The sequence below is a fragment of the Budorcas taxicolor genome, chromosome 2, assembly GCF_023091745.1.
Source record: "Budorcas taxicolor isolate Tak-1 chromosome 2, Takin1.1, whole genome shotgun sequence".
In the NCBI taxonomy this organism is placed as follows: domain Eukaryota; kingdom Metazoa; phylum Chordata; class Mammalia; order Artiodactyla; family Bovidae; genus Budorcas; species Budorcas taxicolor.
In genome coordinates, this window is record NC_068911.1 from 59417762 (window position 1) to 59437913 (window position 20152).

Genomic DNA, 20152 nt, shown 5'->3' on the forward strand with positions numbered 1-20152 from the left:
ATTTTGACTGATGATTTTTCACAATACAGGTACTATAAAGAGTAGAAAATATAGTTTTACTGTAATCTGGATAGGAAAAAATACAATGATATTCAAGATCCCAACTTTATAACCAGGTCAAGAAAATCCATGCACAATATCAGGAATTGTTGTTTGACTATCAGAACTCTGGGACTGGTTATTAAAAGAAAAAAAAAAAAAGCACAAGAAAAAAATCTCCAGCCTGTGTCCTTCCACTAGACCTTTTATTATCTCTACTGATATAAAGCATATAAGCACTAGTATATGCAAATCTGTTAAATCAGAGTTTACTTTTCATATGTAGTTCAACTTTACTTCCTTAGCAATGTTTCGTTTAAAATAGCAGTAAACTGCAAAATTTACTGCTTTCTTTTTCTTCGTTTAGGACCTGAAAAAGCTATAAATGGCAGTTGCAGCCATTGTAGGTAAAAAGAGTGGAAGAGAAAGCAGCATGTTTATTACAGTATAAAGTAGCCTGAGACTTTCTTCTTGCATGAGTAAATAAATATGCTCTTCTGTGTTTGCCATTTTGCCTGTATTTACTGACACTAATATCCGGCATAACATTCAAGGGCATATACAACCAGTCGATGTCTGTACCTTCAGCACCATGGGCAAGTTTCTTCGCTTTGGGTTCTCAGCCATGTTTGGCTTTGGTGGAAGAGCTTTGGCTGTGGCAGAAAATCATCGATGGATGTCCCCTAACCAGCGGATGGATTTTGCTATCATGAAGGCACTGGCAAAACTAAAGTAAGTCTTTTTTTCTTAAACCTCAAATTTCATATCCCAGAGTCAAAGACTGCTAAAAACAGATTTCATTACGTTGTAGGCCAGAAGAATGTGAAATATCATTTTTACCATTTAACAGCTCTCAGGATTTAGAAGAAAGGTAAGTTAAAAGCTTCACTCAAAGTAATACCAGAATCTTTATCTATTTTTAAAGCATAAAATAGTTTGATATAAACAGTATATTAGACTTGGGATATTTGGTTGTTATTCTATCATATTAGTGAAGAATATAGAATCATGGAGTGCTACAGATACTATTAGACCATGTAGCTTGGCATTTGCCTTCAGAAGCAACTGTTCACTCCATCCCTCCATCTACCCATCCATTTATCCATCCATCTTCCCATTCAACAGCTATTTATTGATTATCTGATATATGCCAGACCTTTTGGACACAATGAGCCAATGAACAAGCAAACAAAATGCATAGTTTCTGCCCTCATGAGAATTTCTAGCGCAGCCTAAAAACATTTTTTGAAGTCACACAAAGGAAGTGCTATAGTCTTTAAAAAAAAAACAAAAACAAAATGAAATCATTGTTACTGATAAATCAGTGAATCAAATAATGCAGTAATGGAATTGTTCACATATTTTTACATCCTGTCTAATAGCTATAACGTTGAGTTCTACAACCATCTCATGTTTAATAGATGCCATTTTTTGTGTGTGATGTGTTTTTGTCTCTTTTGTTTTCTTTTAGGAGGGCACAAGGATATCCCAAATCTGGTGAGTCTGAAATTACCTCCCTGAGAACTGAGCCAGGCTCTATTGACATTTTGCTGTGGTGAGGGAAAATAACTGATCCCTTCCATTACCTTTAGATTGTAATGATCAGTGGCAAATGATCCAGGGCCAGTTCTTGAATGTCAGCATTATGGCAATTCCGTGCCAGTGTGCAGTGGCACCTAGAGGCTTGGCACCTAATACCAGGTTAGTAAGCATTTTTATTGAATTGTTGATACTTTTCTATAAACTGCATTTATCTGTCAGAATAGTCAGCTAAACTCTTGGCTAGCTAGAATGATCAAGAGGAAGTCATCTTTCACTGTACAGTATTAGAGATTCTAAGGCATTTGTCGTCAGAGTAGGCTGAGAACAACTGTTATACTGGAAAAATAATTACTCTGATGTTTTAATATCACTGAAGCTAAAATAATATTCTTTGGGTTTTACTGACATGATCTTATTGTGTTATGTATGCCCACTTTGCTCTTTTATTTGTGTTATTTACCAGTCCCTGAGAACATTATGTTTAATTCTGATACTTACTATGGCTGTCCCTGACTTTGAATTTTAGTGCAGATGTAAACATCCTAAGCAAGAGTGGCATGTATGTGTGTGTGTATGATACTTTGAGTCAAAGGAAATATTTTAGTTGTATTTAGTATGAATAGTGATGCATCTGAATATACTGCCCACATTTTCATGAGATATTTTATATATCATTTTATCCATAAGTGATAGTTATTCCATCTCTTGTATATCCTTTTCATGTAGTTGTCCATCATTGGTCTGAAAATATTTCTCTTACATTCCTGTAGAGCATAGAAGAAAGGGTGATGACTTGTGTAATATCATCACATCTAAATTTTTCCCTAAAGTGGAATAGAAGAATGACTTATGTACGTACTTTGGCAATTCATAACATCATTTTAATGATTAGTTTCAACTTCCCTGCAAAATATTTAACCTGGAGGATTAACAATTGGCAAAGGGATGATTTAGAATGTTTTCCTTGACTAATGATAGGAAGGTGAGAAACAGGGAAACACCTAAAGTTAGAAACGACGAGAAACTACTTAAAAACCACATGTCAGGGCCCTCATTAATTATCTCTAGTGCTGAAGCTTGCCAGGAGTGTTTTGAAGCTTGTATGGTTTAGAAATCGCGCCTGATTGTTTCCTCTCCCTACCCTCAGAAACCTTAGATAGCTGACGCCTCCCTAAGGAAGCGTCCCACGAGAAGTGAGGTCCTGGCCGGCTGACCCAAGCTGTGCTCTCCAGGCCATGCCATGGTGCTGCTCTGACCCTGCCCCATCTCCACACTCACGTCTGCTCAGGGACCTTTAGTCTCGCTCTCTGGGAAGGAGTAGGTTCATGCCTCCTTCCAGCTGCTCCAGATATTCTCCAGCTGGCCTGAAAGTCCATGGCTTACTCTCCAGGTTCAGTCAGCACTGAATGACTTTTTCAGAGAAGGGTGACTGGTTAGAGATGTCTTCTGTGGATTGTAGTCAAACATGCCATTTTTGCAAGGGCCTTTATGTAGGAGCTTTGGCTGACCAAGATACTCAAAGTTTATCTTCTGAATGATTCAGGGAAATTGAGTTTCAACTTTCAGCTTCATTTTTTCACAAGAAAGTATAATTTACTTTAAGATACATCAGTGTAAGTTGCTGATAGGAACTAATATTTTTGTATTCGAATTTTGCTAAGATTAAATGCAGTAATATATGGAAATATTGAGAAGGGTGCTAGGCACATAACATGTGTTTCCACTATTAATAAGTATTGAAAGGTAGACACATGAAAACTAAAGAATTAAAATCAAGAACACACAAAACACTCATGTTTTGGTATCATTGAATATTTATTTCCAGTTGGGAAGGGGTGACATGATGGGTAAAAGGAATGCTAGACCCTGAATGAAGGGCTCTGGTTCCAGTGATCATTTTTGTTTTTCTGTCTTTGAACCAATCATTTAAACTTGGGGACATCTTTTCATTCGACGTAAGTTGAGTGAATGACTGGATAATCTCCAGGGTCCTTTACAGCTCTAACCTGAAGTTCCGTAAGATTTAAAGAGCTCTTTTTTATGTCGTTGTTGTAATTCTTGGACTAACTTTATATTTGCACTGAAATTCAGCCTAGGAGTCATTTGCACATATTTCTGCAAACTGCCTTCTAAAGCTAGATGCGTCTGTGAGTGGCTTTTTGGCACTAAATCACGCCTCTAAATTTGCAGCCTCTTATATTGAACCAAAGAGTTATGCAAGAGTAAAATGTGCAGTCATTTAACTGAACATGTAGCGTTTTGCTCACTCCACTTCATCCATCCAAGGGCCGCTTTGATTTATCTGGTTTCCTGTCACTTAGACCTGCCCTTAAATAAATGTTTAAATCAAATGTTAGATTTTTAAAGCTGTTGAACTAGTTGTTACACCATTTGTACTGATTAACTATTTTACAACACATCTTTAAAAAACAAAACAAAACATGGTTTTACATTCACTCCCTAAGTAAGTACATTTCAAATTATGTCTTGATATGTGAATAGGATGCATGATGATTCAGTTTTTTTAAAAGCCCTTAATGTCAGTGCTTGGTGAGAAGGAAGTCGGTTGTCTAATAAAACTAATCTGAAAGGCTGTTTCATTTTAAGGAGAATGCAACAAAATATGGTTTAAGAATTTTAGGTAAATAGAATGCTGTTTATCTGACTTGCCTACAACTTCTAGTAAAGATTATTTGTTAGAAAGAATGATACAGAGTAATTTCTGATGTAATCTCTTAATAAACATTTTGATGTCAAATACAAATATTTAATTTCAGATTAAATAATGGAAGCATGGCTCTTATAACTGCACGAAACACTTCACGACCGGAATTTATAAAACACCTGAAAAGATATGCGAGTATTAAAAACCAGGTACAGTAAAGCATTTGGATTACTTATGTGCAAAGCAATTAATCATGGGGAGTGAGATGCTGTCATAATTGACACCAAGTCCTGCCTTGTAAGAAGGCTTTATTTTCTTCTGAATACATTAAATTTTTTTTTTTTCAGTTTGTGCATTCTTCAAATTTTGAAAAGTATCCACCAGTATTAATACAGATTGGCCTTTTTTGAGTTGTGGGTTGGTGGTTATATATATTTTATGTGTGTGTGTGCACAAAGAGAAAGTAGAAAATGTAGTGTGAAACCCAAGTAAAGTGGTAGGTGTTGCAAGAAGGCATCAGAGGTCAGACACACTGAAACCATACTCACAGAAATCTAGTCAATCTAATCACACTAGGACCAAAGCCTCGTCTAACTCAATGAAACTAAGCCATGCCCGTGGGGCAACCCAAGACAGGCGGGTCATGGTGGAGAGGTCTGACAGAATGTGGTTCACTGGAGAAGGGAATGGCAAACCACTTCAGTATTCTTGCCTTGAGAACCCCACGAACAGTAGGAAAAGGCAAAATGATAGGATACTGAAAGAGGAACTCCCCAGGTCAGTAGGTGCCCAATATGCTACTGGAGGTCAGTGGAGTAATAACTCCAGAAAGAATGAAGGAATGGAGCCAGAACAAAAACAATACCCAGCTGTGGATGAGACCAGTGATAGAAGCAAGTTTCGATGCTGTAAAGAGCAATGTTGCATAGGAACCTGGAATGTCAAGTCTATGAATCAAGGAAAATTGGAAGTGGTCAAACAGGAGATGGCAAGAGTGAACGTCGACATTCTAGGAATCAGTGAACTAAAATGGACTGGAATGGGTGAATTTAACTCAGATGACCATTATATCTACTACTGCGGGCAGGAATCCCTCAGAAGAAATGGAGTAGCCATCATGGTCAACAGAAGAGTCCGAAATGCAGTACTTGGATGCAATTTCAAAAATGACAGAATGATCTCTGTTCGTTTCCAAGGCAAACCATTAAATATCATGGTAATCCAAGTCTACGCCCCAAACAGTAACGCTGAAGAAGCTGAAGTGGAACGGTTCTGTGAAGACCTACAAGACCTTTTAGAACTAATACCCAAAAAGATGTCCTTTTCATTATAGGGGACTGGAATTTAAAAGTAGGAAGTCAAGAAACACCTGGAGTAACAGGCAAATTTGGCCTTGGAATGCAGAATGAAGCAGGGCAAAGACTAATAGAGCTTTGCCAAGAAAATGCCCTGGTCATAGCAAACACCCTCTTCCAACAACACAAGAGAAGACTCTACACATGGACATCACCAGATGGTCAACACCGAAATCTGATTGATTATATTCTCTGCAGCCAAAGAAGGAGAAGCTCTATACAGTCAACAAAAACAAGACCAGGATCTGACTGTGGCTCAGATCATGAGCTCCTTATTACCAAATTCAGACTTAAATTGAAGAAAGCAGGGAAAACCGTTAGACCATTCAGGTATGACTTAGATCAAATCCCTTATGATTATACAGTGGAAGTGAGAAATAGATTTAAGGGTCTAGATCTGATATAGAGTGCCTGATGAACTATGGAGTGAGGTTCATGACATAGTACAGGAGACAGGGATCAAGACCATCCCCGTGGAAAAGAAATGCAAAAAAGCAAAATGGCTGTCTGAGGAGACCTTACAAATAGCTGTGAAAAGAAGAGAAGTGAAAAGCAAAGGAGAAAAGGAAAGATATAAGCATCTGAATGCAGAGTTCCAAAGAATAGCAAGAAGAGATAAGAAAGCCTTCTTCAGTGATCAATGCAAAGAAATAGAGGAAAAGAACAGAATGGGAAAGACTAGAGATCTCTTCAAGAAAATTAGAGATACCAAGGGAACATTTCATGCCAAGATGGGCTCGATAAAGGACAGAAATGGTATGGACCTAACAGAAGCAGAAGATATTAAGAAGAGATGGCAAGAATACACAGAAGAACTATACAAAAAGGATCTGCATGACCCAGATAATCACGATGGTGTGATCACTCATCTAGAACCAGACATCTTGGAATGTGAAGTCAAGTGGGCCTTAGAAAGCATCACTATGAACAAAGCTAGTGGAGGTGATAGAATTCCAGTAGAGAGATTTCAAATCCTGAAAGATGATGCTGTGAAAGTGCTGCACTCAATATGCCAGCAAATTTGTAAAACTCATCAGTGGCCACAGGACTGGAAAAGGTCAGTTTTCATTCCAATCCCAAAGAAAGGCAATGCCAAAGAATGCTGAAACTACCACACAATTGCACTCATCTCACACGCTGGTAAAGTAATGCTCAAAATTCTCAAAGTAAGGCTAAAAATGCTCAAAGCCAGGCTTCAGCAATACATGAACCGTGAAATTCCTGATGTTCAAGCTGGTTTTAGAAAAGGCAGAGGAACCAGAGATCAAATTGCCAACATCCGCTGGATCATGAAAAAAGCAGGAGAGTTCCAGAAAAACATCTATTTCTGCTTTATTGACTATGCCAAAGCCTTTGACTGTGTGGATCACAATAAACTGTGGAAAATTCTGAGAGAGATGGGAATACCAGACCACCTAACCTGCCTCTTGAGAAATCTGTATGCAGGCCAGGAAGCAACAGTTAGTACTGACATGGAACAACAGACTGGTTCCAAATAGGAAAAGGAGTATGTCAAGGCTGTATATTGTCACCCTGCTTATTTAACTTCTATGCAGAGTACATCATAAGAAACGCTGCACTGGAAGAAACACAAGCTGGAATCAAGATTGCCGGGAGAAATATCAATAACCTCAGATATGCAGATGACACCACCCTTATGGCAGAAAGTGAAGAGGAACTAAAAAGCCTCTTGATGAAAGTGAAAGAGGAGAGTGAAAAAGTTGGCTTAAAGCTCAACATTCAGAAAATGAAGATCATGGCATTTGGTCCCATCACTCCATGGGAAATAGATGGAGAAACAGTGGAAACAGTGTCAGACTTTTATTTTTTTGGGCTCCAAAATCACTGCAGATGGTAACTGCAGCCATAAAATTAAAAGACACTTGCTCCTTGGAAGAAAAGTTATGACCAACCTAGATAGCATATTCAAAAGCAGAGACTACTTTGCCGACTAAGGTCCATCTAGTCAAGGCTATGGTTTTTCCACTAGTCATGTATGGATGTGAGTGTTGGACTGTGAAGAAGGCTGAGCCCCGAAGAATTGATGCTTTTGAACTGTGGTGTTGGAGAAGACTCTTGAGAGTCCCTTGGACTGCAAGGAGATCCAACCAGTCCATTCTGAAGGAGATCAGCCCTGGGATTTCTTTGGAACGAATGATGCTAGAGCTGAAACTTCAGTACTTTGGCCACCTCATGCAAAGAGTTGACTCATTGGAAAAGACTCTGATGCTGGGAGGGATTGGGGGCAGGAGGAGAAGGGGACAACAGAGGATGAGATGGCTGGATGGCATCACAGACTCGATGGACGTGAGTCTGAGTGAACTCCGGTAGTTGGTGATGGACAGGGAGGCCGGGTGTGCTGCGATTCATGGGGTCACAAAGAGTCGGACACGACTGAGCAACTGAACTGAACTGAACTGAGTGTTATATTGAAATGTGGAGTAAATTAAGGATAAAATTATATTCAGCTGTTCTTCAGAATGAAGAGAAGTGAAACCTGAGATTTTTAATCTTCTTGATTTTATGACATCAGACCCCCCCTAAAGTTATGACCTTTGGATTTTCCTTTCATTTGTGCAAGATCTGCCTACTTACATTGATTGAAATACATTTGCAGAAATATACTTTAGAATACACTGCTTTTTTATAGCTGTTATTCTAAACGTAGGTGTGTGGTATTTGTAGAGATAGGGAAAATTATTATATTTCCACTTAAGAGATTCATTTTAAAGAGAAGCAATACCTATTATAAGCCATATTCCTTTGGCAGTTACTTTGAGTCAGTTATTAGGAAACTGATACATAAATATACAAATTTCTGAAATTATGAATCTTGAAGTACATAGTAGGCATGTAAAACCATACGGTCTCACACCTTCTTATTGGTATGAAATTGTGCCTGGCTGTAGTTGGGTGAGAACAGGTGGGAGGAGGAGAGTAGATTCAGCTGGTGACCAGCACTAAATCTTGCTCACATAGGTAGTCACTGCAAGGCTCCCATTTTTGCTTCTTTATAGTTTTAAACTTTCTCGGGCAGGCCTCAGGAAGTTTTGGTTCTCTTCTGCCTACCACATTGTTTGATCAATGTTTGTTGAGCAACCAACTGAATGAAATGTTTAGGAAGTTATAACAATTAGATATAGTCCTATTTTCCTTAAATATAAATCTCTAAGGAGACAAAGTGGTCAAAAGCAGATATAATGTAGGTTGTGAGACTAACTAATAACTTTATGGATGTATTTGGGAAATAGTGATTTATTGATTTTTAAAGGAATGTATTCCTTTTCAAATGTTGCTAATTTTGTTTGCAACTTTATTATTTTTCTTAATCCCAAAGCAATACATTTCCATTGCTTTTTTCCTAAATCAGAAAATAGAAGCAAAATAGCAATATAAAAAGCACTCAAAATTCTATATTCCAAGAGAGAATGAATGTCATTACCTTGGTATAAACTTTTTCTATTAAATAATTCTGAGAATTTAAAGGAGTAATGACCTTAAGATACTTTCCTTGAGAAACTGGTATTTCTTTAGGGATGCAGGATTGCACAAACTACTTATGGAAGTTCTCTTTTGGAATGGCTACTGGGCAAATGACTTAGGTAATTTTTATTTAATCCTTTTTTTCAATATGAAAGTAGCTTTCTTCTGACTTTAAAAGTAACAGATGCTTACTATAAAAATATGAACATAGTAGTAAATATAATTCTGTATCTATAGGAAAATAACTTTTTCAAAAGGAGACCATGTGATACAAATATAACATTTTTTCTCATGTACTTGACCAGTCATATCTTGCTTGTGATATAAGAAACTATTGCCTGTGTGTGTGTTTCATTAGATTTAACTCGTTGGCTTAGCTCTTTCCAAAAATTCAAGTCCATGCTATTGTTCTGTAATGTTTTTCAAAGAAATTCTAAAATGTCTTGTTTAATGATATATAGTAAGAATAATGTGATTGATTTTCAAGGTGACTGCTTTCATTTGTTAAAAAATTGTAGATGTCATATATACATATACATGTGTATATAGTCTCTTCATGCTGATATGTTCAGAAGTGTAAGTCTATATAAATTATGTAAGATTATAAAGACAAGATAAATATAAAATGGTATTATCTACTGTCTAGTAGCAGTTCTGGTATCCAGGAAGGGAAATGCAGCACTTGAGCCCAGAGAGAGCAACAGTCTAGGTCTCTGAACCATCTTCACCAGGTTGGACTGAATGTCCATGTATGCCAACAGTTATAGAACGTATTGAAAACTGTTATTTGTAGGTGACACATCTTGCCTTTCCCATCTCTGGGTAAAATAGATAGAAGGTAAAAATTACTCAAGTTCTTTCCGCTCCATCCTGTAGCTGACCTTTCTCTGTTCATACAATTCTGCATTCACTTTGACCCTCATTTTTGGTAGCAAGTTTAAAACCCTTAAGAGCTGGTGCTTCCCCAGGGATTTATTTGTAGCGTTATCTTTTCATGATACCATTTCCTGGGTGACCTCATTGCCTTCCGTTGCTTGAACCGCTCTCTGAACTTTGCACACTACCAAGGGTTCTGTCCTCCCTTGTGATCTGCAGGATCACCGTGCCTTTCTGTGTGCTGAGGTTATAGAACTCCCAGGCATCTTGAATCGAGCACATCCACTGCTTACCTTATTGCCCTCTCCCCTGATGGTGTTCCATGTTTCCCTACACAGGGCAACGGCACCACCCTCTACCCATCCTGGAGTTACTCTGGACCCCTCTCCCTCATTTCTTACAACCAGTCCACCAGTTAATCCCTTCTTGCTTACAATAGCCTCCTCCTGGTCTTTCTTTTCTCTGGTCTTATCTTCCACACTTCCTTCTAGACAGATTTTTCTAAAATACAGATATGATTTATCCATTTTCTAATTCTTCAATCTTACTGTCATCAAGATGACACTGAACGTTCACATTGAAGAACACATGGTCCCTTGTATTCTAGCCCTTCCCTGTGTCTCAGCCTCACCTATTGCCATCCTCCACCAGATTTCCCATGTTTTGGGCATTGTGTTAGTTTTCTAGGGCTGCCATTAACAGATACCACAGGGAGTATCGGTGTGGTTTCTCCCAAGGCCTGTCTCTGTGGACAATCACTGACTTTTCCCTCTTGTATATTCCTGCCTCCTTTGCCAAACATTAACTGTCTATAGGTGTGTGGGCTTATTTCTGGGCACTCTATTCAGTTCCATTGATCTCTGTGTCTATTTTGGTGCCAATACCACCACACAGTTTTAATTCTTGTAGCTTTGTAGTATTGTCTGAAGTCTGGAGGGTTAGGCCTCCTGCTTTGTTGCTTTTCTTCAAGATTGCTTTGGCAATCCTGAGTCTTTGATGGTTCCATATAAATTTTAGGTTCATTTGTTCAAGTTCTGTGAAAAGTGTCGTGTGTAATTTGATAGGGATCACATTAAATTTATAGATTGCTTTGGGTAGTATGGCTAAGAAAGAATGAAATATGAAGCTGATGTCTCATCATTCAAGAGTGGTCAGAAAGCAACCCTAATTATCTTGCAACTTGTGTCTATCCTTAAAGTGAGGGTGAGGCAGGCAAACACTGGCAAAAATAACACAGGATAGACTTACTTTCTCTTTTCACCTTCATAAGTTAAACTTTTCATAATAAAATCCCAAATGTGAAACTTACTCTAGATTTTGTTTACATCAGCTAAACTAGCTGACAATAATTAATTCAGTGGATTATAGAAATCCTCTATAAAAATAGACTAGTATTAAATATTTACTCTTTAATTAGAAATTATTGTATACAGTTTCCTAGACATGTACTATTTGTAAGAAAATACTTTTGCCAGCTGCTAGATCTAAATGAACTTGCAAAGCTTCAGAAAAGGCTTCATCCAAAGAAACTGATACTGATAGGTTTCAAAGCTATAAAAACATCAGCATGAACACTGATGTTTAGTTGCAAGTGAGAGTGCAGTGAACTTTACTAATTTGCATTACAGTTAGGTATAAAGGAGGTACCAAGGTTATTTGCGTTAATTTTTTTTTAGTTCAATTTTCCATTTGTTGATACTTACACTGTTGAAGAAGTAAAAGTTTGCCCAAGGAATAACAGCAGTGGACACAATCCAGAGGAAGATCATGGACCACGTGAAACTGCTTCAGGAAACTGTTTCCCTTGGAATGTAGATGGTGATTTAATGCAAGTTGCATCAGAGGTCCATGTTAGGTAAGTAAGTATTCACCATCTTATATGTCTGTCAGACATGGAACTGATAGTTATAAGAAGGAAGTTTCCATTTATACCATTGGAGCAGGCAGCTGGCTAGATAGTAAATCAGGAACAGATAAAAAGACACATGTACAATTTTAATAAAAAGTATAACTTTTTATTTATTCACCAGTTGTTATGTACAACCATTTTCTTTGGTTATGAGTCTCTATATTGGTGTTCCAAATTACCATTCTTCATTAACTATACAGATAATGTATGTCTGAAAATTCCACTTTGAATTTTTAAAAATAGATTAAGATCTTATACCTGATGAAGTCACTTGAATAGCAGATGGTTACAATTTTAAATTTCCTTTTACCCACAACAAATACTTGTGTTCAGCAGTTTGCTTTTATCATCTTTCCAAAGCATACTTTACATAAGAACAATTTTACACATTATTTATTAGCAAGAGCAGCTGGTTATAAACAGGCAAACTCATTTTCCGTAAGTACTATGACTCCGTGAGTGGAAGTGTGCAGGGCTCCCTGAGCGGCCTGCTAGATGTGAGCTTTCTACAGCCACAATTTACTGGGCTTTACAGGAATTAGTGCTACTGATTTATCAGGCCCTGCATGTTTTCTAGATGGCAGCTCTGCCATGAATATGTGTTTGTTGGTTATCATTAGATTTGAATTTGGTAGTATGCACTGCATTCAATAGGTGTTATGTATGAAAAATAACAGAATGATAGGTTAATGAAATAATCAGTCATGTTTATTATATTCTTTACAGAGTACACCCAAGACTTATCAATCTTTATGGAAGAAGCATGGAAGAAATGAATGATTCCAAAGTAACATGTAGTTGTTTATAAGAGGAATGTGGAAACTAGAATTTTAATATGAAAATATATATTATATTTTAATTAATCAGATATTTTAATAAGGAAAAATATCTATTTTGAAAAGGAATTAAAATTGCTATTTTTGATGTTACTAAAATTAGCTTCTAAACTTAAAAAAATAAGACATGAAATATATACAAAACAACTGAAATTTTGGTTTTTGGAGAGTATTTATTGGAATGGAAAATAAACATCTCCGGTATTTGAAATTTAAACAAGATATATCAATATTTAACATAGATTAATTCCAAAGTGAAATAATTTGGATTCTTTCTTCCTGGATTTGAGTCCATCAATTCTGATGTTAAATTTCGATAGCCTGGTACCAACAGATCAGAGTTCATGTCAGAATGTTCTGATATCCTGATGAGGTAAGTATTCCAGCAAGATTATATTTCAAAATTACACATTTAGGAAATCATATAACCAGAAATAGTACTATTTTTTTTCCCTCAAAATCTCTAATATGTAGACTACTTGGCAAAAACAAAAAAGATGGATTAAAGTTATAGCACCAATTTTGTGATGGTCTCTGAAAACTGAAAACTCAAAGTGACTGGAGTTTGAAGTCCATTATACACAAAGTATATAAAATATATAAGTATGCAAAATATATAAGGAGTCATAATCTGGCCCCATAGGGAGCTGTGTTCCTCTTGCTCCTGAAAGCCCTGCTGTCTGACGATTCTAGCATGTTGTTTGCACTGTACTCAGTGCTACCTGAAATGCTGTTATTTCTAGTAGGAAAGAACCAGATTTAAATTTCCTCAGGGATCATCCTTGAGAAAGCAGCTTTAAATTTGGATTTGATTTTCTATCAATGAGCCTAGATATTTTCTTGAAAGAACTACTTTAAAAATTTTAACTTCTATTGGTTACACACCAAGTTAAGAAGGTTTCATGCTCACTGGGTCTTGCTGCTGAAATGCCTTCACTGACTGCTGTGCATTTCTCCTTTTCCAGCCACCAATATGTGAACAAATAGCAGAAATGAAGCAGTCTGAAGAAGACAGGTGTTGGCAGGGACCTCATATGAAGAAATCCTTTTCCATAACAGTAAAGACTGGCCCCTAACTTATCATGTCCCATGACAGATTTTGAAAATTTGGCCACAACCTTCATATCAAGTTATATGTAGGAATAAATCAGATGAAATTATGTTCTGCAGTTATCAGCATTTAGTTCATAAGTAAGAATAAATATTACAAAAAAAGACTATTTGAAAATAAAGAGACATTTAAAGATAAATTATTTTAGACCCAGAAAGAAACTACTTCATTATAAAAGTATGTAAGATCAACAAAAAACTTAAAATATTTCACTTATCACTAAAACATGGAAATTTTCATGTCATATTTTTATCCAAGCTAAATCTACATTTTTCAATTTACAGTTAAATTTGTGAATTTTGTTTTCTAGTTCCATGCAGAAGAGAATGCCCTTATAGTACTGGTGAAAGTACATTTCATACTTACACTTGAGAAAAGAAAAACATCCAAACAAGAATTTATCTATTTGCTGAATTTTGACAGTCCGCATTTTAAACAGTATCTAATTTATATGAAATATTTGTCCCCAGTATCATCTTTGGAAGGCTCTGATTTTTAAAAAATTAGTGAGGTACAGTTTTCATATTTTACATATATCAGCGTATGTATATTTCAAATATCAGCTAAAGTGCAACATTCAATCTGTTTTAGAATATAAATTAGAATTCTAAGTATTGTTTTTATAAACAAAAAAATTTGACTAAAGATGGATTTTTAAAATTTACTCTTCAGTACCTTTACCTTGATAAAATTGCGTTATAGAAAGACTTATTGGATTTACACCTATATAAATATATGTTCTTTTTAGAAACTTATTATGTATATATATGTACAAAAAGAAAAAAATACATGGCTGTATAAACAATAATTATCCAGAAATCACCCCTTTAAGCTCAAACCAGTGTATAAGTTCAGTCTGAAGTTTGCTCATCAGGCCATAATATTCATAGACTGGTTGCTGATCAAAGCTCATAGGAAATAGATTACAAATCAGTGTCTTTAAAGATATCTGCTTTAAAATGATAGTGGTTCTTTTCTATTCATTAGAAAATTTGGTGACAGCGTGTTGAAAAATTCTGCTAAATATTTCTAGAGAACATATTCCAAACAATTCTCAAAGAGCTATTAGGAATGAGTCATTGCCTACTGGGTGGAATTAATTTTACCAAAGCAAACACATATGGTGAATAGTATTTCTTTCAAAGGAACAATACTACAAGTCTAAGTCTTCTCCAGATGAGTTGTTTACTTCCTCCACATAATTTTAATTCTAATGCACTTTCAAGATATCTTCCAGGGATTACTTCTCTTGAATAAGTTGATGCTTTAGTGTTTTTATATCCATTTTAGAGCTGCAAGATTATCGTCTGAGAGAAAATAACTCCAAAGTTAATACTGTAATATATCCAAAGACAATGCAGTTGAAAAGTCCAAGCAATGATGAAGACATAATATGTCACGTGGTCATTATTAAAAGAAGTACATGAAGTCTGAGCAGAATTCATGGTTTCTTGTAAACAATATCTAAAATTTTTGTTTAATATATTGTAACCTGAGTTGTTCTGTTAACTTGAAATAAGTCTTCACTCATCTTTATCACTTTTACTGTTAATGTAACTCCAACTGTCTCTTCTGTTTTCTTCTTGTAGGATAGATTTGTACTGTCTTTTGAAGAAGCCAGCCTGAAAATAACATTGTATAATCACTGCTGTATAGTTATGAACATATTAAATGTCTAAACAGTCGATGACAATGGTAGTCAGTAAAAATTAGTTTGGGAGATACAGCCTTGTTTTGTTGTTACTATAGGGTTTCTCGGTGCTGCTTGCACACGCTCCAAAATTGAAATTCAGCATATAAATGTGCAGTGCTTTCCAAATGCTTTTTCAGAAAGTCTTTCAAAACTTCTGTTATATTGAATATTCATTGAAAATCAGTTATCTTTAAGAAAGCATATTTTTCTAGAAAGACTTTGGTACTGAAGTTAAGAGACACATGTGATCAGTACTATTAAATATCAGTCCACTTAGGAATTTAAAATTAACATTAAAAATACTGAAATACTTAAATCTAGTAATGTGGGAGTCACAAGTTGGCTTTGAGAAAACTCAAGAATAGAATTTTGAGTGGTTCAACATTGGTAATTATTAAAGGCTTACCTTCCACATAACATAAGAAATGAGGAAAAGTAAAATAAGTCCAAGGAGCAAGCTACTTGAAATAATCATTATAGTGAAATGGCGTCTGGGTCTTTGATGATGTAGTCCTTCGAGGAGAACCTACATAAATTAACCAAAAGAAGGAACCACCATTTTAAAAACTTGCCTCTATTTCCTTTGAAGCCCCTCTATTTTCCCCAACAGTATTTAGAATATTCCTTCCCATTCTCTTTCTGTTCTAACACAACCATAGGAAACATGGGTAAATGTTTGAGAAACAGGAAGTGTAATGTGCCATGTCCGTGGTTCTCCCTCCAATTCATTCTACCAAAATCACCTGAAAGAGCTGTGTCATTCCTTCCTGCCAGCTGTAGAAAATGCCACTCCCCAATAAAGTATTTTAGGCTCTGTGTGGTTTTCCTGACCAAACACCCTAGCAATATTTTTTCCCCATAATCCTTATGTTTCAGTTAAAAAGGTAATCTTACATGTGCAACATTCTCATCCTTCTTTAATTCAATAACTTTGGGATTTGGCTCCGGAAAAGCTGTTGCTCTTATTTCAAACTTCAGCGCTCTAGTCTCATCCTGTTTAAAGAAAAGAGACATAGTTTTATTTCATGAAAACATATACCAGGTAATGATCATGAGAAACTAAAAGTTTTCACAAGTTATCTTCTCCAACTTATTTCACCATTTGTATTTAATTGCAATGCAATGCTTCCTTTAGTTCCAAAGGCATGTCCTTTGTATTAATTAATATTTAAATATTATTTGATAGTTATTAGTATATTTTTTCCTTAGGGAAGACTTTCTTTGTTTGATAAACATTTCCTCAAATTAATTTTCTTTGGGCTTTTCTTACAGTATTTGGTATACTATCTGTATTTGATCAGGTCTGATCAAATACAGATAGTAAACCAAATGCTATAATGAAAAAATCTGGTACAAATATTTATAGCATTCAAAAATAAAATCACTGGATGAACTCAGTTTTACTCTCTAACAGAGAGAGGGACTTCATAACCAAGAATTCAGGGCTTAGACGTCTGTAAATGGGCTTCACAAACTCTAAGGCCCTTTGAAGTTTTACTCAAAATTGAGATTTTTTTTTTTTTTTTTTTTGCGTTCATTAGGGTAGATGAGAATATATTCTTTGATCAAATTCTTATAGAAGTCTATGACCTGCAAAAGTTAAAACTACGGTGTAAAGGTTATTTAACATTTTGGAGAGAACATGTAGAATTTTAGAGCTAAAAATAAATTATGTACTTTATCTGGAGCAGTGCTTTTCAACAGGGATGATTCTGTACCCTGGAGGATGGTCATTTATATCTGGAGACATTTCTGGCCAGCAGGCATGGGGACGGGGCACTGCTAGCATTTAGTGGGTGGAAGCCAGCTATTCTGATAAGTATCCTACTAGCACAGGACAGCCCCTGACAACAAAGAAGTATTTTGTCCAGAATGCCGCTGGTGCCCGCTGGTGAGAAAACTGGACCCTGCGAGTATGAAGGCAGACTGCAGAAGTCTAAATGACTCACAACTGAAATGGAGAGCTCATGTTTCCCTGTCTGATGTGTCTTCCTCCTAACCACCTTGTGGTAATTTCAACTTCTCCTCTTAACAGAACATGATACCTGTCATTTCCTTTGGCTTATTATGTGCTATGTACTAAATTCTTTATAAAGATCATCTAATCTGAACAACTCTGAGAAAGATCTATTACTCATATTGATCAGATAAGAAAATTTTATCTCAAAGTACTTCTCATAAATATACACACTCCTTTCCAGGAAAAAGTCTAACATGTATTTAGTTAATTTTTAATTCAAGCCTTCAAAGTTCACGTCCTTAAAAGTGTGTTTCTGTTCTTGTATGTTTGTGTTTTGTTAAATTTTGATGTTTTAGATTTTATGGAAGTCTTAATTTTTAGTAAATGTATACTATATACAATAGTAGGTCTTTAAGCATAATTTGTAAATAACTCTAAGGATATATGAAATGTTAAGGCAGCTAACTAACTTGAGTGACAGTCATAGTTGGACATGCTTTGTAAAATCTCTTAATTATAGTCTATTTTATAGCCCACGTTATCTGTTTAGTTACTAAAACCATGTCATTTAGACAGTGTATTTTGAAGTGATAAATAGGAACAGTTTTAGAATTTCATTCCAGATTTTACAGTCATTCATACCTTCTTAATTTGTTGAACGCCTTCTTACCATCCTACCTGCATAAGATGGTTGTGTTTGTAAGGTCTGTCTGAAATCTTATCCACAAAATTGTCACTGTATCACAGACTTACCATTTCTAAAATGGATGGCCGACCTTCCAACTGAATGTGAACACTGGCTTCTTTTCCACCGTCCATTTTCCCAAAATGGCATGAGATATCTAAGCAATACGGATCAGCTTTCATGCAGTACTTAAAAAGAATACAAAAGAGCCATGTTAAAATTTAAACATTTTTTAAAAGATGGCTAAAATATTTTACATGGAATTCAAGATCTGCTCCCATTACTGGCATTTGCAAAAATTTATCTTGCTATAAACATGGAATTAAGGATAGGCTTTCATTAGTGGCACTTAAAAATTATCTTGCTTCAAAGAAAACACAAATATTTATAATAAATTATAACAAAACAAGTATTTGAACTGTATCATATGTTTCATTATTTTTATGAAAATATTCTGGGATAGAAAAAGACATGAGAGTATTTGCTTAGTTACATGTTCTATGATCAAACTTGGATCATTTGGAGGCTTTCCTTGTCCCCCCTTCCCCCCACATATATTCACTAAAATGAGAAAAAGTGGAAATTTCATGCAACCAGAGGTTGTTCAGCTGAGGACAACATCTTGACCAACCCCCTAAAGGGTCTGGTACAATGTCTGGTTGGCATGAATTGAGCACTTAAATAAATAATGACTAGTATGGTATCAGTTCAGTTCAGTTCAGTTCAGTCGCTCAGTCGTGTCCGACTCTTTGCGACCCCAGGAATCGCAACACGCCAGGCCTCCCTGTCCATCACCAACTCCCGGAGTTCACTCACAGTTGCGTCCATCGAGTCAGTGATGCCATCCAGCCATCTCATCCTCAGTCGTCCCCTTCTCCTCCTGCCCCCAATCCCTCCCATCATCAAAGTCTTCTCCAATGAGTCAACTCTTCACATGAGGTGGCCAAGGTACTGGAGTTTCAGCTTTAGCATCATTCCTTCCAAAGAAATCCCCGGGTTGATCTCCTTTTGAACGGACTGGTTGGATCTCCTTGCTGTCCAAGGGACTCTCAAGAGTCTTCTCCAACACCACAGTTCAAAAGCATCAATTCCTCGGCGCTCAGCCTTCTTCACAGTCCAACTCTCACATCCATACATGACCACAGGAAAAACCATAGCCTTGACTAGACGGAGGGAGAAGGCAATGGCAACCCACTCCAGTACTTTTGCCTGGAAAATCCCATGGACGGAGGAGCCTGGCAGGCTGCAGTCAATGGGGTCACACACAGTCGGACACGACTGAGCGACTTCACTTTCACCTTTCACTTTCATGCACTGGAGAAGGAAATGGCAACCCACTCCAGTGTTCTTGCCTGCAGAATCCCAGGGACGGCAGACCCTGGTGGGCTGCCGTTTATGGGGCTGCACAGAGTCGGACACGACTGAAGCGACTTAGCAGCAGCAGTATATAGTATATATTTAATCCTGGGTGTATCTCAACTCTCCAATCATGCCTGCTCCTCACACACAAGAACATTACCTGACTTGGCTTCTCTCCTATACTCAACTGACACTTCAAACCTCTTGGTCCATGATTTTAAGTGTTTCAGTCCTGGACATTGAAAAGCAAAACACTGAAACTTACCAGGAGCCTCTTATCAGTCTTTGACAGAAATCTGAATATATCTTTAAGGGTCTCCATTGTGCCTTTTTGCTGGTCTAATGCACACTTTCTTTGATAATTCTTAAAATGGCATTCTCCAGCAGTAGTCTACAAAGATAGAAAGCAAGAAAACTCATCCAGTATTGGAAAGGACAATAGCTATATGGCTTTTAAAACTTACCTTTCAAAGCTTACCTTTTAAGAAATATATCAAACACTTCTAAAATTATGTGAAAATATTTTTTGACAGATTTGGGAGAGGTTAAATCTTTGTGGTTAAAAAAATGCAACAAAACTCAGAAAAATTTTAGAGGCTTGATTGATCAAAGGGCCTTAACCTTAAAAAAATTAGGGCA

General features: G+C 36.4%; 2 protein-coding genes across 2 annotated transcripts in view; one reads left to right on the forward strand and one right to left on the reverse strand.

The window, feature by feature from the left end:
- CERKL (ceramide kinase like) overlaps positions 1-12677 on the forward strand; it is a 127055-nt gene extending 114378 nt beyond the window's left edge. The window contains exons 7-13 of the mRNA XM_052635884.1: positions 594-771; positions 851-910; positions 1511-1536; positions 1632-1740; positions 4359-4455; positions 11637-11815; positions 12596-12677. Of these exons, the coding sequence (XP_052491844.1) occupies positions 594-771; positions 851-910; positions 1511-1536; positions 1632-1740; positions 4359-4455; positions 11637-11815; positions 12596-12677 (731 nt within the window). The remainder of the gene's footprint in view (positions 1-593; positions 772-850; positions 911-1510; positions 1537-1631; positions 1741-4358; positions 4456-11636; positions 11816-12595) is intronic.
- Positions 12678-15339: 2662 nt separating this feature from the next.
- The window catches only part of ITGA4 (integrin subunit alpha 4), a 91881-nt gene continuing 87068 nt past the window's right edge, over positions 15340-20152 (reverse strand). Inside the window, exons 24-28 of the mRNA XM_052635867.1 lie at positions 19779-19904; positions 18223-18342; positions 16404-16502; positions 15916-16035; positions 15340-15438 (exon numbers count right to left, since the gene is read on the reverse strand). Of these exons, the coding sequence (XP_052491827.1) occupies positions 15340-15438; positions 15916-16035; positions 16404-16502; positions 18223-18342; positions 19779-19904 (564 nt within the window). The remainder of the gene's footprint in view (positions 15439-15915; positions 16036-16403; positions 16503-18222; positions 18343-19778; positions 19905-20152) is intronic.